At 41.0% G+C, this 26309-nt stretch overlaps 1 protein-coding gene across 2 annotated transcripts in view; it reads left to right on the top strand.

Annotated features, from left to right (window-relative positions):
* The first annotated feature begins 495 nt into the window (after positions 1 to 495).
* LOC117536938 (ribosomal RNA processing protein 1 homolog B-like) overlaps positions 496 to 26309 on the top strand; it is a 47171-nt gene continuing 21357 nt past the window's right edge. Inside the window, exons 1-11 of one of the 2 annotated variants that reach the window (XM_034202036.1) lie at positions 496 to 767; positions 1857 to 1939; positions 17610 to 17667; positions 17754 to 17839; positions 19078 to 19139; positions 22962 to 23091; positions 23501 to 23565; positions 23758 to 23963; positions 24331 to 24350; positions 24387 to 24491; positions 24841 to 24938. In XM_034202036.1, the coding sequence (XP_034057927.1) occupies positions 641 to 767; positions 1857 to 1939; positions 17610 to 17667; positions 17754 to 17839; positions 19078 to 19139; positions 22962 to 23091; positions 23501 to 23565; positions 23758 to 23963; positions 24331 to 24350; positions 24387 to 24491; positions 24841 to 24938 (1040 nt within the window). In that variant the 5' untranslated portion in view covers positions 496 to 640. Of the gene's footprint in view, positions 768 to 1856; positions 1940 to 17609; positions 17668 to 17753; positions 17840 to 19077; positions 19140 to 22961; positions 23092 to 23500; positions 23566 to 23757; positions 23964 to 24330; positions 24492 to 24840; positions 24939 to 26309 lie in introns of both variants that reach the window. The other variant, XM_034202035.1, reaches the window with a different exon arrangement.

Raw genomic sequence — 26309 nt, forward strand, 5'->3', positions numbered from 1 at the left:
GCATCCTGGGCTGTACAAAGGGCAGTTAGCACTGTTGAAAAAAGGACAAAGATATGAGAGAAGTATAAAAGTTTATTTTGTATAACATGTAAAGCCTAGAAACACAATATTTGTATGCACAAATTACTCAAGTATAAAGACATCAGCCCATTGTGTCCGATGACAGCGGGAGGAGAGAGCTGGTTAGGAAAGTGTAACTCCTTTTCCCCGCAGCGTTCCATAACTTAAGCATTGGTCTGTTTATAGGAAAACATATGCAGCACTGTGCAGTTGTGGAGGATGCAGGACTTAAACATAAGTATGATTAAAACGAGCTACGCCATTACCCTCTCGACAACAAATAAATTATTATTATTATTATTAACAGACAGAACAGACGTGACTAGGAACTCTCAAGTAAACACGTGGCTCATAACCCTTTAGGAAACGCCCCCTATAGGATCCTCCCCTTATAGGAACCGCCCCCTGCCTGCGGTCTGCATCCAGACACATCTCCCCCCTGTGGCGCCGTGCAGAACTCCAACGCACCGAGGTGTGGAGACGTCATCAGTCCGCGCCGCACAGGGGAAACGTGGGTAGGAGAGCGAACCTTTGGAAAGGAGAGGAGAAAAGAAGAGTCCTCTCAAGAATCTGTGTGAACATGGCAACGCTTCAAGAGCCAGAGGTCCAGCTCGCACAACGACTAGCCTCAAATGAGAAGCCTATCCGGACCAAGGCTTTGAAGAAACTGCGAAAGTACATCAGTATCCGCTCTCACAGCGACACAGGTAAGCTAGCATGTCCGCGGTTGCAGCTAGCTCTAACACAAGCTAGCACGAGCTCCGAAACATACTGCGACTAAGCTTTCCTTAACTTTGCTTAAAACGGATAAACATGGTGACTACTCACGAATGGTTCAACTCGACGGGTTGCTTCTGAACAAAGGGAACTGTTCTAACGGCGACTCGTGTGCGGTAGCTAGTGCACACGTGTGAAGGCTCCTGTGTGTGTAGCTAGTGTTACCTTTTTATTTAAGTTTGTTTGAACCATATTACACAAACTAGATAGACAACGCCTAATGCACACATCACTACCTAAATACATAGATGGCAAAAGAACAGTTGTATTAAGTGCAGGGCGGAAAGTGCATTGTCCATTGAAGTAGGTCTGCATTCAGTCCAATAACACTCAGCACGTGCCACGCAGAGTCTGGTTTCTACCAAGGCTTCTCCTTCTTCTGAGGTCCCCAAGAACATGTTTTATAATCATGTCACAGTTTATGATGGCTTGGTTAATGACCATAGTGCATATCGTTTTCCAGATTTCCACACATGCGATTAAAATGGTTAATTGAAAGAACCCTTTGCGTCCATATTTTTCTTTGAATAAGCAGTAGGCTACATGACAGAATTATAATTTATATTAAATGGTAATCCAAGGCCTTGCAGGACCGACCATTCCTCCTGATCTTTATAACAATCAATGAGGAGATGCATTGAGACAATGCAGTCTCATCTTCTTCACGGTAGATCGTACATTTTTAGTTTTTGCAAAGTAGATCCAAGATACTACCGCTCTGCCCACCAGTCTGTCCAGAGTAATGAGCCACATTGAATCGCTCATTCTCTCTGGAAGGTGTTTGTTATAACAGCTGCCCGCCAGTCACTGTACCATAGCAACAATAACCAGAACAGTAACCATATCCCTTTACCTGCTGCAACTTGTTATAAGCATATGGTAAAACAGCAGTACACCAGGTTTCTCATAATATACCAATTTAGTGCTCGAGTTGTTACATTGTTAGTAGTAGTTTTCTATGCAGTTACTTGTATCCTAGACAGGGGACATGTTTTCTCACAGTCTCGTGTCCTTGGCAGGTGGATTCTCAGGCGATGAGCTGCTCAAACTGTGGAAGGGTCTGTTCTACTGTCTGTGGATGCAGGACAAACCACTGCTGCAGGTATGTACAATGTACATTGGGAGTCTTACTATGTCGCCACTAGTACCATTATCGTACCACTTTCAATGCATCAAAACCGTCTATAATGCCGTCAGGTAACAAAGGCTGCTGCATAACTTGCTGCCCCCCAATTAGTCGACCAAACGTCACTTCATTCTGAGCTGAGCCTGGTCATTTAGTTAATTTTGTCGGTCAGGAAATCTGAAGTGAAGGATCTTTCTGAGCATCGAAATGCAGCTTCATGAATGCCGGCATCATAACAAAACACAGAGCTTAATTATCCCTCACAATGTGTGTTCCCTTCACATTATTGGAGGAAAACAGCAGCAGAAAGCCAAGCAGCAGCCTAACCTTGTCTCAACATATACACAGTCTGAAACTTAACAAATGTAGCTGTGTCTCTTTAAAAATAAGACATATTTGGGGTTCCTATATGATGTAATGTTCCAGCAACTATGATTTATCAGTAACCAATGAAACATGTCAATACTGATTTAATTTTCTTATTAAAATTATGAAAGGCCATGTTCAGAGTTCGTACGGGTGCTTGAAATCCTTGAAAATGCTTGAAATTTGACGTGGTGTTTTCAAGGTTGGGAAAGTGCTTGAATTTTGGGAATGGTGCTTGAAATTGAGATAAAGTGCTTGAAAATGTAAATGCTTTACTTTTACAATAAATTGCTGTCTGACTGAATAGTTCGCTTTTTAGATTAAAAGAAAATAATTGCTTCGCTTCTACATAAAACAGCTCCGCTGCGGACTTCCCGCGCTATGCGTGCGACCTGCAAGTGTTTGTGTTACGTGTGACCTGGGCATTCTGATGAGTGAGAGATGACTGTGTGCCAGGAGGTTGCAGTTTCAACGAGCGTTGGCTAGCAGAAGACAAATACAAGCCATGGCTAAGACGAGGGTCAAGCCCACGTGAGATAAAAAGGTTAATTAAAAAAATACCATGCATGATTACAAAAATAATCTTAGTACAATAAGTTAAATAGAAAACACAATTTTATATAAAATATTCCAAGAACCACTATCCTCATATAAACATGTCAAATTTGTGTATTTTATTGTTTTTCATAATATATCATTTTGTTCATTGGTTTGTTAAAGGTCACATGTCATGGCCATTTCCACTGATCATAATTCCATTGTTGAGGTCTACTAGAATAGATTTATATTGTGCAATGTTCCAAACTCACATTGGTTTCGCATACAGCATCTCTGTAAACTACGTGTATTCACTCTCTCCACTAAACGGCTCGTTGCAGCTCTTGCCCCCCCCCTCCCTGTGAGCCCAGTGTGCTCCGATTGGTCGGGACCAGTCGGGACGTTGTGAATCGCGCTGAGCTCCGTGGAGGTGTGATTTCCTTGTTTAGCGATACACAGCGAAACACAGCCAAACTCATCCTGAGCACACACAAAGTCACAGCCGAAGTAAAAACAATAAGTGTGGCTTGATATTGAGAAAGAAAAAGGTTGATAAACGCTGTGAGAATGGGTCTGCAGAGAGAATGGGTCTGCAGAGAGAATTTCGCCGCGATCCCAACTGTCTGTTATCAGCCTGCAGCCAGGGAGGAGAGATCAGCAGAGCTGCATGCACTGAGGCTGCAGCCACACGAGGACAAAAACGTCCGTTTGCGTTACCGTTTAGTGTCATATAGACCATTCGGCCACACAAGGACGACCGCAAACGGCACTAAACGACTGAGGAAACGATAACGGGTCCCAAGGTGGATAGAAAGGCATACGCAACGCTCTGGGGGGGTCAAACAGCTCCGTGTGTGCGATCATTTTCTGATAATGATTGCGCAATAGCCCCGCCTCTCCCCACCTCTGCTGCTCACCTCCGCGTACCCCGCACCATTGCTGATGTGTTTTGCCACCAACAACAACGGCGGATCGCAGAGAAGACCTTTGACCGGCACTTTTATAATTTTGTCGGAAGATTTAAACTTTAATACACATTGACTGGCAAAAAACTCTGCCCGGTTCCCTCGGCCCCCACCGCGGAGAATAAACAGAAGGACAACCATGCTTCTTCGCTGCTTTTGTGGAGGAAGTTACAGCGCCACGTACAGGCTCCTGCATATGTACTGCAGCTTCTCCAGCGGTTGGAGCTAAACGGCGCGGTCTCGTGTGGACAGATACTATCCGGATAACTATTGATTGCGTGTGGACGGAAGCTTGTTTGCGTTAATCCTATGCGTTTAGCCGTTTTCTTCCTCGTGTGGCCGGGGTCTGATTGTGTGAGGAAGTCCGTGGATTGGTCAATTTGGACCAATCAGCGGGGGCTTAACGTAACGGCTCCACGGATTGGTCCATTTCGTTCCGGGGAGGACATGACATCATGCGTACCCGGAAGAATCAAATGGACAGTGACGTATCTCCAACGAGGCGTTTTGGGGAGGTATTTTCTGTGTTAGAGTTTTACTCGCTACAGGGTGTACTTTGAGGGTTTTGACTCTGCAGACCGTTTACATGCATAAAAACCTTCATAACACACAAGGGGACGGGTACTAACCGGAAAAGCATGACATGTCACCTTTAAACATATATTACTTCAATTGAAAAACTCCTTAGAAAAATCTGTTTTTAATTTGTTTCGTTATATTCTTTTTTTTCATGGATAAAGATGAAAATATCCTTAGTTTGTTGTAATTCATTCATGGAGTTAATAAATCAAACACTGATGGAATATCACTATATTGTAATTATTTATATAGGCTTTTTCTATCAAAAAGGTCCGGGGTCGGTCAGGGGGTACTTGGCTGAGAAAACGTTTCAAAGGGGGGTACATTACTGTACAAAGTTTGAGAAGCACTGATCTAGGGTGTACTCATTTAGATCTATAATGTACTGTAGATCTATAAAATATAATAATCATTCTGACCTCAGAACACGATAAATTCAAGCTTTCATTTCATGAGGGCACTAATCTGCAGTGAACTGCTTCAACACGTGTATTTCGGTTAATTCACAGCATTAATTTTGTTATTCTACAGTAGTGTTGTTTTATAGTTATTTGTTAATGTAAATAAACCAATTTGTGTTCTTTGAAATTGAAAAAGATATTGCATTGTGTGTGTTGCTTTCGTTGTATATGTCTTAAGTGTAATTTGGCTTGGCTTCCTATTTATGGACATGCTTTTATTTTGAAGGACAGTTAGCGCTGTTGACACAAAGTTGTTATGCTACACTGTAAAAAAAACAAACAAGTAAAAAAACGGTCAAAGTACTGACAGCAACGGCTGCCAAACAAAAACCCTTAAATTAAAGTAAAATACTTTAACTGAAATAAAGTGAATAAGCCATTAATTTACGGGAATTGTCCTTAAAGATTTTACAGGAAAACACTGTAATTTTACAGATTTATCTGCTCTTTTTACAGTCAATAACCTTTAATAAAAAGGGTTCATACGGGTGCTTGAAATCCTTGAAAATGCTTGAAATTTGGCGTGGTGTTTTCAAGGTGCTTGAATTTTGGGAATGGTGCTTGAAATTGAGATAAAGTGCTTGAAAATGTAAATGCTTTACTTTTACAATAAATTGCTGTCTGACTGAATAGTTCGCTTTTTAGATTAAAAGAAAAGAATTGCTTCGCTTCTACATAAAACAGCTCCGCTGCGGCCTTCCTGCGCTATGCGCGCGACCTGCAAGTGTTTGTGTTACGTGTGACCTGGGCATTCTGATGAGTGATAGATGACTGTGTGCGTTGCCTAGCAGAAGACAAATACAAGCCATGGCTAAGACGAGGGTCAAGCCCACGAGTAGCCTCCTGCAAAGTTTGCAAAAATAACGATGCGAGAGTCTGCGCTGACGAGCCACATGAAAGGTACGCCGTAGTAGAGCATTTTAGATTAGGCTAACGTTGCATGTTACGTTTGTTTAAGCTAACGTTAGCGAGCTGAATAGCGAACTCGATTGAGGGATAATAATAATTGCAGGGGACAATCATTTCAGAGGAGCGTACCTATGTTATGTGCGTTACCGTCGCCATCCTGTGGTGTTCAGAGGATGAAGCTCTCACTGTTGTAATTCAACCCAGTCTCACGGCATTTCGTGTTATAGTCACGAAATATAATCTATTGATTCGACACAGAGCGATTTTGAAAGCAATGTATTTCTACTGGTAGTATGTTTCGTGCCTAAACCAAATGTGACTTGCTCTATCGAAATCAGTCACATTGACCCGAAGACACATTTTCGTTTATTACTGGTCTGGGGGAAGCTCGCGAGTGTGTTTGTGTATTTTTGCGTTTGTGTACCGGGGAAACACTCACAAGAAACACCGGCTGTTGTTATGCTTGCTGTGATGTTACATTAGTCCGTTCTCTGCTTGTAATTATGCTGTTACAAGCTTCAAAGTTGTATTTATCATCTAAATTTGCCGAAGCAAGTTTAATATTCTGAAAGCCATAATGATAGCCCTATAGTTTTAAATCTACTACCCACACATGAACATATGGAAATGGGTTACTATTTAAAAAAATAAATGTATTTATAAATGTATTTAGGAACCTATCCATGTGATTTTTAGTGGGGGTCGACCTCAAATCCTCTAGGGGGGTCCAGGGGCATGCCCGCCCCGGTAAGATTTTATTTTTTATTTTGGAGTTAAATGCATCAATCTGGGGCATTTTGAGGGGAAAATAAAGAGACTAGATCTATGGAAACACCTATATGAAACAGAACTGTATACATTTCAATAATCATAAAATCATGGCCATAACCAATAACATACCATTTCCAATATGAAAAAAACACTGAAACTTGTTTATTTATTTATTTTTGGTTCATTTATAGTTGTGAGTGTGTCTGTGCTCCTGAATCAGCCTCTCCTGTCTCCCCCCTCTCCCCCTGCTCCTCTTTGAGGCAGCAGCAAAGACTAGTTTTAAAAGTGTATCTTACCTTTTTTCCCCTAGTTAACTTTTTATTTATTTATTCATGCATATTTTACTAATCACATTACATTTCATTTAGCTGACGCTTTTATCCAAAGCGACTTATAATGACCGATTACAGGGACATTCTCCCTGGAGTAACTAAGGGCTAAGTGTCTTTCTCAAGGGCAGACTAGTGGTGGTGTTCCTGGCGGGATTTGAACTCACAGCCTTCCGATCTTCAGCCCACCTCACTATCCATTAGACCAATCACTACCCTCTCAAATGGAAATATGTGTTTACATAAATGGTGACCAAACCGTTTGAGACCCACTGAGAACTTAGACTAAGTTAACTATCTAAACACTCAGAGTCCTTTACCTCACCTGAGCTGAGGTTATCCCGAGCTTGAATGACACACAGAGACCAATCAAGGGCTTTGATTTATGATCTGTATGACAGTGGCCATGTCGGCAGGCCACATCATGTAGACAGCCAGTTACCCTGTGTGAGGCAGGCCACTTAACAGGCCAGAAGGAGGCGAGAGCAGAGCAAGGGAGCGAGGGATCATTGTCCACAAGTTAATCGATCGCAGATGGCGTCGTGGTCACGGCCGAATACAAAAACAAATTATTTTTAAAAAAATTAAATGGGTCGCGAAATATACTTGGGCGGCCGTTAATATACCTGGGCGGCCCGCCCAAGTATAGTCTGTGTGGGAAACCCTGAGGTAGGTAAATAATCATTTGAGTATGTGTATATACATATGTAATTTAAAACAGCTTGATGCTTGAAAAGCTTGAAAATGCACCTTGAAAATGCTTGAATTTGACTTTGGAAAAGGTGTAAGAACCCTGAATAAAAGTACAGCTCTGATACTTCTACGGGCAAATACTCTAATTTTACAGATTTAGCCTCTCTTTTTACAGTCAATAACCTTTAACCTGTTAAGCCCCAAGGACCACCTCGGTGGGTCCTTTTTTTTTTGTTCCCGACACTGTGTCTCAGGGGATCTTAATATTTAAGAACCCATTAATGTGTTATACCAGATTAACGGGAATAATCTCAGCTAACTGACGATACAAACCATTTTTACCAAAACAAAACACAAGTCTCATAAGAAGCATTTAAATTACCCCTGAGCGAAAAATGCTAACCTATTACCGCACCGATAATCACTCCCCGCTCCCTTATTACTTATCCTAAGTGCACATCCAACACATCGTTTATGATCGCAAGGAGACACAGAATCTAACACTGAAAGATACAAACTCGCAACGTTATCAACAAAAACGTACATCAAAACAAGTGGCGCTAAGTAGCCCACAGCGCTAACATGGCTTACCTTCGTCTTTGTCTGGTCTAAACTGGTCTTCAATGGCATAAAAACGATGTTGTAGTTAATCCAATGTGTCTGTGTCACTTTGAATGATTTCTGATAATCCATGAGCAATAAATCTGCTTTTCGGTTTTGAGATGTCAGACCTAGAGACAGCTTCACTGTCAGCACAAGTACAGCACTAATACTGTAATTTTACAGATTTAGCCTCTCTTTTTACAGTCAATAACCTTTAATAAAAGTACAGCACTAATACTTTAACGTGCAAACACTGTAATTTTACAGATTTATCCTCTCTTTTTACAGTCAATAACCTTTACCTTGTACAGCACTAAAACTTCTACAGGCAAAAAATCCGTTAAAAAAATTGTCAAATGACTGGTGGCTGCCAAACAAAAACAATAAAATTAAAGTAAAAATACTTTAACTGAAATAAAGTGCAAAAGCAATTAGTATACATAAATTGTCCTTCAAGATTTTAGAGGAAACTTTCCTCTCTTTTCAAAATCCATTGTCTTAAAATGTTACATTCAAATACCTTAAATAAAGTTCTGATGAGAAAAACTGTTTTTTACTTTTTTTTTTAAATTAGATTTGTATGATCAAACACTAAAATAAATACAAAACCTAAGGTTCTACAGCTAGAATACTGTTATTTTACAGCTTTTTTCTAACATTTTCCAATCAAACAGGTTCACAAAATGTTCTGTAGGAAACAATTGCTCTGAAAACTTAAAATATAAAAATATTTGTAGAATTATAGTACAACTAATGAATACAGCATTTCATATTTAAACATCATACTTATATACAGTAGAAACAAAAAGGAAGTTGAATTTTTTTAAGATTTCTTTGAAACATTCTCAACTGAAAATAACAGAAATTGCAAAATGGCGACATATGTTCACATTGTCAATTTGAAGGAGCAGTGTGCAGGATTTAGTACGTCTAACAATGGTAGGTTCCAACCAATGGATAACTTGTTCACTCACCCTCCTATCCCAAGTTTGTAGGATAATGTATATTGGCTGCAAAAAACATGAGGCCCAGTTTCCTCTGTCCATTCTGCGCTGCTGTAGACGTGGCAGTGCAACCTAGAGGACAAACAGATCAGAATCAGAAACGGGTTTATTGCCAGGTAGGTTCACACGTACGAGGAATTTGACTAGGTGTCATACATACAAATAACTTTTTTTTTATAAAGTACACAGATAGCAAACTATATTAAGAACACTGTAATACAAATATAGTAAGATAGAAATAAATTAAAGCAGTAATTTACATCGAAATAGAATGCAATAAATTATAGAATATAAAGTATGTGCAGTAAGCAATATTTAAACATTGCATTATTTACCATCCTGTGATCTCCATTATGTAATGCATGGAGTCTGCGTTGTGGCTGAGGTAAATTGTCAGTAGGGGGGGGGCGGGCCTTGTTGAGGTGGCGAGAGGTTCTGGGCCTGATGGAGAGAGGTTCTGGTCCTGATGGAGAGAGGTTCTGGTCCTGATGGAGAGAGGTGTTGGTCCTGATGGAGAGAGGTGTTGGTCCTGATGGAGAGAGGTGTTGGTCTTGATGGAGAGAGGTGTTGGTCCTGATGGAGAGAGGTTCTGGTCCTGATGGAGCGCAGCCTCCAGCCAGAGGGTTGTGTTGAAGGCAGAGCTGAAGTCCACAAACAGGATCCTGGCGTAAGTTCCTGCTGTGTCCAGGTGCTGGAGGAGGAAGTGATAACTATTAGTAAACCATAATCTTTGTGATTGGCCGGCGTGACCCCATGTGTCGGGGCGTGGCTGGTGGGCAGTGCACTATTTCGCTAACGTTGTCCGTGTCAACAGGAGTGACAGTCCGCACACACACAAGACCGCAATTATGGCAGAAGCAAAAAAGCCCAAAATATATAATTTTCACTCCGAGTGGGAGGATGATTATTTTTGTATCTATTCCAATTCAAAGTCCATCTGTCTCATCTGCAATGCGAGCGTGGCTTTATCGAAGAAGGGTCATTTAGGAGCGGCATTTCAAAACAGTGCACAAACGCTACGAGACGGAATTCCCTCCTAATTCTGCCCTACGCTCCAAAAGGTGAGGGGCCTGAAAGGACAGCTAAATGCACAGCAGTCCATTTTCACCAGGCCCAACAACAAGAGCAAGGCTGCTACCATAGCATCTTATCGTGTCAGTCACGTTCTTGCGAAACACATGAAGTCTTTCAAAGACGGCGAAGTTGTGAAAGAAGCATTCCTGGAGGCTGCTGACGCGCTTTTTGGGGACAGTATAAATAACAGAAGCGTTTCAACAGGTTTTTGATATAATAAAAACTCAAGTTAGATACCGTTATTAATCAGCTGTGAGTTTTAGTTTGTTTGAACTTATTCATTATAATTATTGTACAAAATGGTATAATAATTCAAACTTAAATTGATTATAGTCTATTATCAATTCAGGTTAAGAAACTAGTGTTGCTTGCATCCTATTTTAAAGGCATTTCTTTTTATAATCTACTAAAATGCAACAAAAAAATGGTTTGATTCTATTAATTTTGTCTTTTTTATTGCACTTTGGCAGCAGATTCCTGTGTAGCTTCAGATCTGAGTTGTTTTATTAGTAAGCCTCATTTATACTTTTGTACCAACACTATTTGTATATAATGGCAAAGAAAGGGTTCAGAGTATTTTCTTTTTCCCTGTGTCATATGTGGCAGCACTGTTCAATGTTTCTTGAAAACATTACCCACTGTAGTGACGTGTGAATAAACTCCAACTCTGTATCAACAACACTGTTGTGTAACTTCAGTTAAATACTTGTATGTGTGTAGATTAGAAAGAGGTAAGATAAAGGATCTGCAGTATTTTATGGAGTATTAATCGTACAAAGGTCAGTTTTATACAAGTAGAAGTGTGTATTTACCTGGTAGTAGGCTGTCAGTAATGGCTACGCCTCTCTATTTGGACTGGTAGATCTCAGCAGACTGGCAACTTTAAAAGTAGCTCTCGGTTCAAAAAAGGTTGGGCACCCCTGGTTTACACACACCCGCATCCTCCCAGGCACTGCGTGTTAGCCAGTGGTTCTCAAATTTGGGGGTGTGCCCCCCCCTGGGGGCCGCAGAGGCATGCCAGGGGAGGGCGCGAGAGACCAGGAGGAAAAAAGATAATAATAAAAAGATAATAAATAAATCATAAATTGATAAATTCTTTATTCGAAAATAATATGATGCAGTACTATTACGTCTGGGTCTCTGTATTTCATTAAAGCTCGGCTCTGTGTGTGTTTGTGGAACGAGCCATTTTGTGTGCGAGAGCGCGCACCGGTACCGGAGATCGTTGTTGTTAGCTTCTGGTGCTAGCGAGCTACGCTAACGGATATAAGGAGTTTTTTCAACAACAAAGTGGAGGAGAGTCCTCTCCTGTCAGACTGAGAGACTCAGTGAGCTAAAGGACTCTCTCAGTGTTTAGATAGTTAACTTTAGTCTAAGTTATCTCAGTGGGTCTCAAACGTTTTGGTCACCATTAATGTAAACAATTATTTCTGAGGCACACGTTTATATGATCATAGTTATACAAAAATAAGAGAATAAATGAAGAACAGGTATGAAATACTATATGACAGTAAAACAAGAATACAATTTAAAAGGGTGATTTGTAAAATATCCAAAAAGTGAATCTGTTTACAGTTCTGTTTCATATGGGTGTTGAGAGAGGTATCCATAGATCTCTTCATTTTGCTCTCAAAGTGCACCAGATTGATGCTTTCAACTTCAATATTTAAAAATAAATCTTCCCGGGGGAGCATGCCCCCGGACCCCCCTATGTGAGGTCCACACACCACCTATAAAAATAGCACTTGACCCCTGCTTACACCTATATGCGGCGAGCTGATTATCGAGCCTTCATTGTAACTGTCACACTGTGTATATGCGTGTGGATTGTTGCAGTAGAAAGTTCCACTGTAGCGACTGGTACATTAAATTAAATAAATCTGTAGCCCCTTCATGCTACACACACATAGCTAGCTACCAGTTGATGTGAGCACATGTATTGTCACTATGTAATCTGTTGCAACCATAGTTGCAACACGTCAGCTAGCTGGGCTTATTTGAATCCTAAATCACAGGTTACCTACTCTTGCCACATCAAAACCCCAGAACATGAACCTGATTGAGGCTTTGAACCGATTAACACTTTTTATGTTCCTCCCTACTCTGAGATCGTGAGGCTTTTCATGCTTTCTCATGGACCTGTAACAGCTAGCCCTGATGCTCACTCTCCCTGAAGGTGGATCTTTGTTTGAAACTGTGGGGAATTGGATATCATTCATGTTATCCAAAAAAACGTAATAGTACATCATTAAAACGCTTTACACTGTATCAAGACTGTCAATTTGTCAAAGTTAGCCAGTAACTACAGCTTTGTTTGTCACTTACCTTCATAATTGTCGACGTAGCTGGATATGTAGCTACATCTTGAACCCCTTTTCTCTTTTGCTCTTCGGGGCTGAGCCTGCCGCTTGTACCAGCCGATGTACATCACTGATGTTAACCTTCGGTAGGTCTTGGAGACATCGAGTGTAAAATAGTGCCTATATAATATCTATACGCTATCTCTCTCGCTATCTATGCGCTATCTATCGCTCTTCCCTCTACCGCTCTACTGTAGACCGGAAGTTTACAACTGCACACCCAGCCGCCGGAAGTTGATAGACGCCATCTTGTACAACTAGCCCATAATAGTAATACACTTTTATATTACGAGTTACATATTTAATTACAGATAATACTTTTTATTTTACGTACATCTGCATGTATTTTCTGAAAGTGCAAAAATACTGTAAATATTATATAGTAAATTTACTGTAAAAAAAAAAGGAAATAAATGTTATTTGTTGTTGTCAAAATACTTAAAATAATGTTTTGGGTTGTTAATTTATAGTTAATATCTGTCATTTTACAGGATTTTGCAAGTTATTTAAAAAAACATGATAATTACTATAAAAATGTAGTTATTTCCTGTAAAATTAGGATTTCTTTTTTTACAGTGTATGGAAACAACGTGACGGAGATTAACAGAGAAAAGTCATATCTACATATAAAGACGGAGAAAGTAAACAATAAAGTTTGTGGTTAAGTGTTAGCACCCCCCAAAGAGGCACAAGCTCTTACGTTGATATTGGAGATTTCAATAAATAAAAAAACGAATATCCGAATAACGAAATTGATACCCGAATAGTACTCCAACAAACCGATATTCGGGTACAGCCCTATTAAAAACCTATTCATGTCATACCCACTTAACAGGAAGAAACTCAGCTATCAGACAATATTAACAATCTACAATCAAACGGCAAATACACCCATTTCCATCCAAATGACCCCAGAGGTGTTTTGTTGTTGCTAAACCTCTCTAAAAAGGTCAAATGTCACTCTTGATACAGGGTACTTATTATATGTTATAGTTTGGATTCCTAAAGCTTTTAGTCTACTATCCCATCATTCAAGGGTAGTTTTCACTATAAGTAATGGTTTATTTTTGGACGAACAATATAATTTACATTTTCTTTACTATGTTCAATCTGAATTGATTTTAAAATTTAAAAAAAATCTATATTGATTCTGAATTTTCTACATCCAACTCACAGGTTTATCATTTCTTTGAGAAAAAAATTATTAATTTTCCCCTTTTAGAAGAGAAATTATTGTCATTTGTTCTGAGAATGTCATTTTCGAGCTTGAGACCTGAAAAACAGGCTTGGGCCTCACGGCCCGTCTACACTACAGGCGTCAAAAAATGCTTTCAACGCTTCGCCCATTCATTTGAATGGGGTGACGTAGGATATTTTCAAACTTCGCCGAACTGCATTGTGGGTAGCATGGCAAGGCGTTGCAAGCATCGCGAGCGTCTATCGGCGTCAAAAGTTGAACAATGTTCAACAGGGGTGGCCAACCTGCGGTTCTCGAGCCGCATGCGGCTCTTTGCCTAGTTTCATGCGGCTCTTCAGTTCATATCGAATTGTATATGTGTGAGTTTGGGGGAGAGACACTGACTCCTGACTAGTGTTGCACGGTGTACCGATACTTGAAAGGTACAGCGATACCCTGCCGTTAAAAATGTTACGATTCCTCCGTTTCATTAGTATCGGTACTTTAAGAATGACGGGGAAAAGTACTCCGGTGAGAAAGCGCCATTTTAATAAGAGCCGTGTGTGTTCAGCGCTCTGCTTCCACTCCCTGCACTGCAGCCGTGCCTGCAGTCCCTCCCTCTCAAGCACGCTCTAAGTGCCTCCCTTCTCAAGCACGCTCTAAGTGCCTCCCCTCTCTCGTGCACGCGCTAGCTGCCAGAGCATGTGAGAAAACGAGAAGCATGGCTGCAAGTGGGAGTGCAACTGCCGCTGCGCCTCGGCTTGTTGACAAAAAAGACGCCAGAAGCTACATTTGGAAGTATTTGAGCTATATCTCTGACAGTGAGGGCAAGCCTACGGACACCACGAGGCCTGTCTGTAAGAAATGTATTAATTTTATTGAATACGAATTCTTGTCATTTATTTTATTTATTGTTCTCATTGTTTAAAAGTTTGTGTTATGGTTCTGGTGTGAAATAAAGCACAATAATTACATTTAAGACTGTTTCCCTTTTTTTAAGAAAAGTATTGAAAAATAATCGGAATCGCAATTCTTGACTTGGTATCGAAACCAAAATGTTGGTATCGTGACAACACTAGCTACTCCTGACAGTTAAACCTGATATTTAGTAGGTCGGTTAAGTATTGAATGCTGATAATTCTGACGTAATTTGGCCGGTCAAAGTTGTTTGGGCTCGGATAAAACCGCTCCGTTACTTTCATCCCGTGTTACTTTCGTCCCGGCTCTCCCTATGTGTGTATGTGTGGTGTCAGGCGTCAGTATGAGAGGATGACAGCGCGTCTAATTTTGATGTGGCCCAAGAGCCAATTACAATAATACCTGCGATGCAGTGAACCAATCACCTCTGAGGGGGGGAAAACCTATCGTTGATTAAACACTATCCAGTGTTACCCCTACCATTGTGTTGGAGGGGCGCTGCGCCCCGCCAACGGAGCCCCGCGCCCCCCCCCCTGAAATTCAAGGTGTTTAAAAAATATATATATTTTATTTTTTTTAAATATATATATAGCACCAAATTGCAAATAATCTATAACTACTGTCACTTTTCACATTGAACTTGTGCTCTTTTATTAAATAAACTAAACGCTTTCATTTGAAGTTGTGAGTTTAGTGTTTTTGACCCTAAGAAACACTGATGCAATAATCAATAACAATAATCCACAGCTCCTCTCTCTGCTCCAGAGGATTTAAAAAATATATATCCCAATGCCACAAAAACGCATCAGTGACGTGGTTGAAATCTTGTCTCCAGAAAACAAAAAACGGAAACAAGCGGTATCAGTGACTGTGTGTTTGATGTGGCTCTTTGCAGTAACATAGAAAAAATGTGGCTCTTAACCTCTGACTGGTTGGCCACCCCTGATGTTCAACTTTTGAGGCTCGATGCTTGCTCGAAGCTGGCGTCAGCCAATGAAATCCCGTTTATGCAAATCTGCCAGTACAAGCACTAGCCAATCAAACCGCGTGTATGCTGGGAGAGACTACGCAGGTCATTTCCTCATATTCAAAAAAATGGAGGGAAAATTCATTATAGCGGTAGTGAATCACCCGGTGCTGTATGATCAGTCTCTGTTCATCTACCGGGATACAAACCAGAGGAGCGAGGCATGGAGGGAGGTGGCAGAGACAGTGGATGAAACTGGTAGGTTTTCCCCTGTTTGGGGATTTTATATCCAGTTTACTTCGTTTTAACATTGCTATTGCTTTGTATGTCGGGGGCGGGAGATTCATGTGATTGGTTGTTGGTCTCGTTGCTCGCAAAATATCGTCAAGCCTCAGACACGCCCAGCTTCAAGCTTTTTCGACGCCTGTAGTGTAGACGGGCCGTTAGAGTGCTTTGAGCTCAAACAGAGTGGAGGAGAGCTTGAAATTCGCCTCCAAAAATATATTTTAAACCTGCCTTCAATCCCACTTCTTTCATACACTCCTGGGACATTATTCCGGAGGAAAAACGTAGTAGAATTATCATGACTTGATTTTTTTTTTAAGAAGCAAAACCCTTAAAAAAAAAAATGCCTCTTGAGGGTACGAATGTGGCATCTTTTTTTTCCCAGCTCCCAATAGAGTGGTGCAGGGATGATGTATTTTTGTAGGCCGCCCCAGAAGTAAGCGGCGCATGGGTTCCCTCGACAAAATAGCAATGGGATTTCTCCATAGGATTTTGGAATATTGTCAAAAATAAGATCTGTGGAAATCAAACCTGTTTTATAAATGCACGTTTTGTTCAGCCAGATAATCTCCACATGTCTACCCTACTTTTATCATTTTCTAATCGTAGAAGCAACATGCTAGGGTCGCACGCCTTCAACGTCACTCCAACTTAAGATCGTTTCAACTTGTATTTGAATTTACATATTCAAAATTGTACAAGTTGAAACATTTGTTTTAACAGTTGGCAGGAGGCAGGTACTTGCTTTCAAGCAGAACAGGGCAAACAATGGAAAGGCTCTCCTTTCACTGCACATCTCCATGGTAACCTTTGATCTCAAGACACAGGTGTTATGATCAGGTGCTCAGCACAGACTGGAGTTTGACAGACTCAGCCTGTTCTATACGGTCTGATGGAAACTCCATAAACTCTTTTCATAAACATTTTCCTCTTTTATACATTTGGTGACATGGTTTTAGTTGAAAAGGTTGCAGTTAAAATGCTGTGCTGCTTTTCCATGTGTTTTAGCTTTTTTACTACACATTCAAGCCCCCACTAATTATGTACCCTTTAATCCAGCCAGCAACACCACCAGGTTCAACTGTGGCACTGCGTTAGTGTGTTAGTCTTTCAAGCTGGAGGTTGCGGGTTCAATTTCAGCTCTTGCAGTCAACAAGAGTTCCACCCAAAAATAATAGAAACCAGGAAATACAAACACTGCAATACACCGTCTTTAACAGAAAAGGCAAATACCAATCGGCTTAAATTGCGGCCCTTTAAAGTGGTGCTGCCCCCATGTGGTAAAAGGATGAATTACATTTTAAAGATTTATGCGGGCCATAAATAATACATTATGAGACAGAAGCTGCGCGCTGTATTAAATCTAGCCGGACTGTGGACATGCCTTTCACTACAATGTCCCACATTTTTATACCCAATGTGTATTCACTTTTATTTCGGTAGCCATTACTAGTTCCTGGATAAAATATTGTCTTGACATCAGTCACAACATTCCAGTAAAGTGTCTTCATGGAGTGACTCAAAGTCCAATACAGAACCATTTGAATGTGTTCATGTCATACATCCTCAAATGTGATTATGATCCAGTTGTCACCCGTCCTCCCTGTGTCGATGTTTCTGTTCATGCAGTCTCACTTTTCTCTTTAAGGAGGAGCTGTCAAACCAGATCTCCGCCCTGATCCACAGCTTCCACCACATCGATGGACGTAAGTTTCCATGTCAGGTTTCATAATACCATGTGATGTAATATGATGCATGATGATGATGATGATGATGATGCTGTACCCTGCAGAGCTGTTGTACTTGGAGAGCTTCCTGCAGACGTTGAAGAGGGAGTGGACAGGTATCGACAGGCTGCGGATGGACAAGTTCTTCCAGGTTGGTGTTAGGAGATACTCGATGACTTTCACATGTGTGTGGTGGGGGGGAGCGGGCTGTGGGTTCGTGCCCATTAGTCCTGTGCCAGCTGAGAGCTGCGGGTCGGCAGTCCCTCAATCAGGTTTGAGTCAGTGATGAGAACTGTTGAGATGTTGGGTGTGCTGAGCTGTTAATAAAAACATGGGCATGTCAGTTATTCCTCATATAAGGCTTGTGTCAACATCAAGTCCTAAGGCGAAATCACATCTGGTAGTAGGGCTGAACGATTAATCGATTTTAAATCGAAATCGCGATTTTAAATGATGCGATTTTTTTTTAAACCTTTTTTTTTTTATACAATGTTTTTCTTTTTTTTTCTTGTGTGTCAGTCATCCACACCAATCAGAAGTGCTGTGCTCCACATGTACCAGCCATTGTTAATCAATCAGAAGTAGCCCATGATAGCAGGTGATAGACAGATTGATCCAATCACCTGCCAAGTGCTTCTGAAAGTGCCTGCCCTTTCCAAATGGCTTCCAATGTAGCTTTAGATGGTTTGGTGAAACAAACCATCTGAGTCAGATTAGTAATGCTCCATCACATGTTTCTATTACAGGGTGAATCTTAAACTGAAGCTTGACTTTAAAGCAACCCAACGGAAGTTTCATGTAAGTTTAGTTCTTTCACTCGTAGCTCAGGCTGCGGGGGTGCTAGAGACGGGAGCACGTTGATACGACGTTCCTAGCCGGAGTTATGGCCGCATTTTACAATAAACTTCCGTTGGGTCGCTTAAAAACAAATATCGCAAATCGCAATCGCAATATTTGTCAGAAAAATCGCAATTAGTTTTTTTTTTTTTTTAATTTATTTATTATTTTTTTTATTTTTTTTTTTTATATATATATATATAAAATCGTGCAGCCCTATCTGGTAGCCAGCTGAAACACCTTCTCGGAAAACCCAGCAAAACAAAAATCAATCTGGCTCATAAGCTGCAGGAAACAACAGCTGATAAAGGAAGCAAGTCAACAGCAAATATCAGTTTCCCACTGAATCAGCTGCATGTATGACCTGTTTTCATTTTCTCACATTATCATCTCCAAACTGACGTGATGTATTCATATAACGTAATTCCTCCAATAGATGTTATTGCTCATTAACAAAGGTTGCATCAACACTGATATCTGACATGTGTTCTAAAGATTGTGGATGTGTTAATTTCTTCCTAATATTAATGATTGTTTTCCTCTTGTTAACAGCTGGTTCGCTTCATGTTCAGACAAACCTTTGAGATGCTGAAGAGGAAAAACTGGGAGAGCAGGTAATATGTTAAAACTAACAATTAAACTGTGATTACATTGTGAATAATCATGATAATTAGGTTTAAAATAATAGTAAATATGTTTTGGAGGGATAAAACAAATAACCATGTGGTGTTGTAATAAAGAAATACACGACAAACTGGTGAGAGAAATCACGTTTTTGATGATTTCTGAATTATGGGCATTAAGTCTGACAATTTTCGGACATTTAGCTAAAGCTTGATCAAAGCCGCTGTCACAGAGAGCTGCTGTGATTCCCCTCGGTTTAATGGGCTTATTTACCCTTTCACTGCCATGCAATCCCCTGTGAACATCCGCTCTGTATGGGGGAGGACGTTGGGGTAAAAATTGGTAATGGGATTATTTTGCATACATTTTTTTTAATGTTTTAAGATGTCCAGATTAATAGTGAGCATTGAAGTGTTTAAGATGACAGCTGCAGTTAAAAGATCTCTACAGACAGTCTTGCTCATGTGTCAAATGGTGTTCTCTTAGGTCAGGGGTGGGGAACCTTTTTCCTCTCAAGGGCCATTTCAATTTGTTCAACATCCTCCGAGGGCCGTAAAATGATTGACCTCCTCTAGGGGGGTCCGGGGGCATGCTCCCCCAGGAAGATTTTTAAAAAAAAATGTTAAAGTTAAAAGCACCAATCTGGTGCACTTTGAGAGCAACATTAGGAGCTCTATGGATACATCTCTCAACATCCATATGAAACAGACCTGTAAGCTAGTGCTGGGGGGAAACGATTATTTTGAAAACGATTAATCGGGCGATTATTTGATCGATTAGTCGACTAATCTAACGATTATTTTTCTGTTGTTCAATTCATAAAAAACGTAATGTAAAAAAATTTTTTTTCACGATACTGTGTCTCAGGGGATCTTAATATTTAAGAACCTATTAATGTGTTATACCAGATTAACGGAAATAATCTCAGCTAACTGCCGATACAAACCATGTTTACCAAAACAAAACACAAGTCTCATAAGAAGCATCTAAATGACCCCTGAGCGAAAAATGGCACAGAACTCAAGATAAAAGTACCCTTATTACTTATCGTAGCTGCACATACAATATATCCGATTAAAGCTGAGACTCCACAGATTATGTAGGTATATAGTATCATCACTGAGTGATCCGGACTCGCGACAGGGGAAGCAAATACAGTCATCACAACACGTACCTTCACAGAGCTTCTAGGGAGATCGTCTCACCACCGTAGCTGTCAATCTGATCAAAAGACGTGTTCAATGGCATTAAAATGAGAAAAAACGCGAAAAAGAAAAAATGAGGTTTTTAACGTCTATGTTTAAAAAAATGTTTGAATTTATAATCCATAATTCCATTTTATGTAAAAAATCGGAGAGCAAATGCTAGCTGCTAATGGTAGCCACCACAGCTAGCTGCTGCTTCTGCTAGGCTATGCAGCAGTCTCAGTGAGATATAAATATATAAATATCTTTGCGTTTTGGACTAACTTTAAAATATTCCCATGCTTTTGAAGACCTAGGGCGAGATGTTTTCGTTTGGGGGCTTCGTGCGCAATCCTGTGAGGAGGAGGTGGTAGCCGTTTCAGTCTCCATTGTGTTTGAAGTGCGATTGCGAACTGCTTGTTGCTTTGGGTGACCCACGTGTGTGTGTCGACGCGGAAATATGTCGTCGACGATATTTTGAAGTCGCTACAGCACTACTGTAAGCAGATTCCTCTTTTTCTTTATGGATATTTTACAAATCACACTCCTTTTAAACTGTATTCTTGTTTATTAATAACAACTTTCTTTTACTGTCATATAGTATTTTAGACCCGTTTACTTTAGTCGCTTATTTTTTTAGAACTATAATGATCATATAAAGATGTGCCTTTACCTCACTCAGTGCATGACATTAAGGATTTGAATAGAATTTAAGACCTATTTCACGGCAAGAAAGTATGAAGGAAAATTGCTATGAAAGAAGAAATACGTCCCATAATTACTTACAAAGTAAATGTATTCATGTTCAACATAAGAACAATGACTGAACATAACAGCATAACAGTACAGAACTGTGTTAGTGTGTTAGACAAAAAGTGTGTGTGTGTTAGGGCTGTGCAATTCATCGTATTTTAATCGCAATTACGATTTTGGCCTGCCACAATTACGAAAACATTATTTTGCTTTGCTAGGTTATGTCAGTGCACTAGAACCAGAGGTCGCGTTAACCGAATATTTTCCGTCTATGACGGATTTTTTTTTAACAATGACGAAAAAATCTGAAAGCAGTCCGTCATTTTGACAGATTCGAAAAAAGTCTAGCGCAACCTCTGACTAGAACATATTTGAGAGAGAGTGAGAGACTGAGCTGCCTTGGCTACAATCTTTCATCGTTGCTGTTGTATGATTGGTGTTTAGCTACGGTATTTAGCGTCTACATCACCTCCGCTTTTAGGGTTGACGTAGACCCAAACGTCGCCCGGAGGTCCCCCGGTGTTATTGCGGGAGCTGCTGCACTAGCAAACGCTACATTAGCAAAACAAACGCACATTTATTTTGCAAAAGGTGCAGCAGGCTTCAAACACGTTCCCTCCACTGGTTTCAACCAAGCACTAAATTCGATGTTTTCCAACCAAATTGAACTTACACTTCCCCATATTTATTTGTAAGTAGATTCAAAGATCCATGAGTTTCTGACTGCCGCTAGCTGAAGCTTGGTTGCTAGGTTACTAGCTGGGTGTTCTCCAATAAGGGGCCGGGAGAAACAAAGTTAGTGATTACTGGTTCCATGTTGATTTATTTCAATACAGATTGTTGGGGGGAACTGAAAGGCTCTTACCGTACAGGTTACTTTGCAGCCCGGACATTTCCCCAAAAACACATTTAGAGGCAATCGCTACACAGAAGTACCTTTCAAAATCCGATAATTTTTAAGACCTTCTAAATCATATTTAAGACCTTTCTTATTTTTTTTGTCATATTAAGACCTTTTTAAGGCCTTAAATTCAGATGATCAAATTTAAAACATTTTAAGACCCCGCGGGAACCCTGCATAATAGATTGCCCGATCGGGCCACCAGCAGGTGAGGCTTCATTGCCCGATCGGGCCACCAGCAGGTGAGGCTTCATTGCCCGATCGGGCCACCAGCAGGTGAGGCTTCATTGCCCGATCGGGCCACCAGCAGGTGAGGCTTCATTGCCCGATCGGGCCACCAGCAGGTGAGGCTTCATTGCCCGATCGGGCCACCAGCAGGTGAGGCTTCATTGCCCGATCGGGCCACCAGCAGGTGAGGCTTCATTGCCCGATCGGGCCACCAGCAGGTGAGGCTTCATTGCCCGTGCTAAATACTAGATTGCCTCGGGCAGTCGTTAATGTCGAGCCCTGCTCACTGGTTGTAGAAAAAGCTTCTTATATTCGTTAGCATAGCTAGCTAACCAGATGCTAATAACAACAAAGTTATTGACTGTATGACAGATGAACAGATGAATAAAGACACAGCCACGCAAAAACTGCAGCTTACTCCTTATGGGTACTGCACTTTTTGCCGTGCCGGAGCGACGTTCTGGTGCTCTCCGGCAGAACTACACCCCTGTCAGACCAGACATATACCACGTGATGACACATTAGGCTTGTGTTGTGTTCAAGGACCCTGACCTTGGCCAGGAAAAACAGGCACTCGCTTATTTAATTATTTTGCAGTCTAGATTGCTTTAATTTTTAAATTGTTTGCGTGTGTTCATACATTTCCTCGAGGGCCGTACCAAATGGTCTCGCGGTCCGTATACCGCCCGGAGGTTCCCCACCCCTGTCCTAGGTGAATAACGGTGTGTGTGTGTGTGTGTCCTCAGTGCGGTCGGCAGGTTCCTGGAGTTGCTGACAGCACAGCTCCTGCAGAGCAGCAGCGGGGCCCCCTGTGGCCTGCAGTTCCACATCCTGGACCTGTATCTGAGCGAGCTGGCAGCAGTGGGCGCAGCAGAGGTACAGCTGGTCCCTGGCTTGAGATGAATAACTGGGATGGGGCTAAAATGGAACAGAGTTAATTTGAAGCTGGTTGGCCACTGTTGCCATTGTTGGTTTCTTCAATTACCCTCTCTGATAACCCCATGCTTATCTTAAAGTAGCAAAATGTCTGGTACTTCAGTGTGTTTTTCAGCTTTTTCGTGTTCTGATTATGAACTGAACTGCTGTTTTGGTTATTTTTATTTATTTTTGCTATTGTTGAGAAATGGGATGTGATTATTGACCAAGGCATCCTGTGTCATTTTTTTCAGACTGTTGAATTCTTTGTTTGGTTTTGTTTTTAAACCAGTTGCAGCACTTTGTTCTGAGGAACTAATGGATGTATGGTGTATGTAATGGTCCTCACATGGTTTTTTTCTTTTCACAGCTCACTGCTGACCAGAACTTGATTTTCATTGAGCCATTCTGCAAAACATCAGCCAAAACCAAAGAGTGAGTCCACATCAGCATGTGTTGTGATGCTGTCTTACTATAGAAACATGTGATCAGAGGATTTCAGAATAGGAAAGGCTAATGTCATTAGGACCAGGGCACTACAACTGTATTCAAAGTAAACTTGGTGCTGTTGTGTTTAGTGCCGACTCCCTTCCCTCCGCTCATCTTTGCTTGTGTCTGTCTCTAAAGCCGGGCTCTGTTCGGGGCCATCTGCAACAGCATCCTCTGCACTATCATCGACCAGGCCCCCTTTGCTATCGACGATTTGATGAAGGAGGTGAAGGCAGCGGAGGACTCAGACTCAGGACAGGCTTCAGAAGAAGACGACGGTGACGAGCAGCCGAAAGAGAGGAAGAGCAAAGCTGTCTGTGAGATAGGGAGGAAGCAGATCAACGGTATGGCTCACTGGATCAACTCCTGACGGGTTAATTATATTTCCTATTTCCGAAACTGCGCGTCATGGAAAACTGCGAGTGATTCATTATTCTGCCCAGATCTTCTGTCATTTTCCGATTTGTGTTCTCTAAGTAATTACTAGTTCATGTTTGTGTATAGCATAAAAAGGATTACCTATTTATGCTACTGGACAACTTATCTGCGTTCTGAAATAATACTTTGTGTGACATTTAATACAATTTTGAGATATTGAAAGTTGAAATGTAACTGGTCAACTCGGCAGCTGCTAAGCCTAAAATAGAATGCAGGACTAACAAGAAGTAAAGTAATGGATACTTGAGTATTTTAGTTTTTCTTTTTTTTCAGGCAATAAATCAAATGAAGAAGAGGATGATAATGATGATGATGATGATGATGATGATGATGATGATGATGATGATGATGATGATGATGATGAGCTTCTTCACCTGGAGGAGGATTCTGAAACAGAAGAGCCATGTGATGAAGTGGTCGGCCCAGTGCTACAGGTGAAGGCTTTCTCTCTTTTAATGGTGTTTTTCTTTTGAGATGAAATCTGCTATGGTTTAACATTTCAATCCAATGCATGCCACTTATTTTAAACTATACTGTTCTATATTATTCTCTCCATATTATAAGCTTAATTAACTTGTTAAACTAAAGGAAACTATAGCAGCTGAAAATCAGTAATATTTTTACATGAATCTGTCAACTCATCTCAGAGCAGTTTGTTTCTGTGTGGGGAAACATTTGTAGCCAATATGTTTAGTTGAACTCATCAGTTTGGCCCAGACTGTGGACATTTGTAATAGAGATGACCTCGTTTGTTTTCTGACGAGCTCTCTGTGTATTGTGCAGTTTGCCTACACGGCCCTTGCAGACAAGCTGTTTGGGTTGGCCAGTCGCAGCAGCACCCCCAGCCAGAACAGACAGAGGCTGTACAAAATCATCAGAGTGTGAGTAAAACCATAACAATACTGTGTGTATGTGTCCTTTGTGATCAACGTTTACAGTTATCCTTTCTGGGATTTAAATTCAAAGGCCATATTAATAATAGGATTGTTTCACATTCTTATTTTTGCAGCATTTATATTGGCTACATTGGCACTGTACTTACTGTTTCAGCTAAATACAGCATGGTCAATACCACAAGACTAAAACAAATATTTTCAGAGATTGCATACCAATCCATGTCACTACTCTTTAAGTTATTCCACAGTAAATTCCTGAATGTATTTAAATGTTTCTTAGCAGTAGCTGTGCATTTCACCCCTATGCCTTCAGTAGTTTCCTACCTGAATAAATACACCTCTTGATACCATCATTATGACGCCACGGCTATAGAAAGCATTAATATTATACAGAAACGCAGAATAACAGGGCGTTGCATCACAGATAGATATCTAATGTAGCGAGAATGAATGCCGTTACTAAAGCAGGAAACCCAGATAACACAATTCAACAAGTCTCCTTTCACTGCAGCTACAGCTGCGACACATATGTCATCTCTAGCAGAAGCATCAATATTTACTTCATAAAATGACAAGAAAAATATCAACAACAAAAAAAGTTATTTAAGCGTTTGATTATTTGTACTCAAAATCCATCCTCCTTTCTTCCCTCAAGAGTTGAATTGGTCTGTGGTAATTTAATTCTTCTTGTAAGTCTCGCCGCTGCCTTGGTTAGACAACTCAAGTTTGCAAACTTATATGGCTCCAAACACTAAGTGGATCAGTTGAGAATATCAGGCATTCCCATTAATGCAGTGCTCCTCGGAGGCTGTGAGGTACCACTGTAGTTAGTGAGTTGGAAGTGGTGGACAAACCCTTCCCCCGGCTGCGACTGGCTTGCGAGCTTCACCAAATCCATTTCTCCTCCGCTGTCAGCCATTGTGGTCTGAAAAAACAGCTTTCACATCTAAACACAAATATATAGTATTTGCTAGTCCTGACAATCCTCTCAAAGGACGTAAAAATGGACCTCAGGCCGGAATCGAACCTGGGTCCTCGCGGGTGGTAGTGGACTGTTACAGCCGGAGACTCGCAACGGCGGTGGACTTCAACTGCGCCGGACCAGCCGGAGCCGCGCAACGGTACCGGTGCAGCAGCGTTGTGAAAGTCCACGGTCCACCTATGTCAGAGGCAGCAGCCCACCGAAGGCAGCAGCCCATCAACCCCAGTGGCCCACTGGGAAAAGTCCCGAATCTCTCGATGGCCACTCCGAGCCTGCTCACACACAACTGAAACCGAAATCATTTACAGACTTATGTAAAAATCTCTCATACACACACACAACAGCGTTGCAGTCGGGAAGAAAAGCAATGTGGA

Source organism: Gymnodraco acuticeps, unplaced genomic scaffold (genome assembly GCF_902827175.1).
Source record: "Gymnodraco acuticeps unplaced genomic scaffold, fGymAcu1.1, whole genome shotgun sequence".
Classification (NCBI taxonomy): domain Eukaryota; kingdom Metazoa; phylum Chordata; class Actinopteri; order Perciformes; family Bathydraconidae; genus Gymnodraco; species Gymnodraco acuticeps.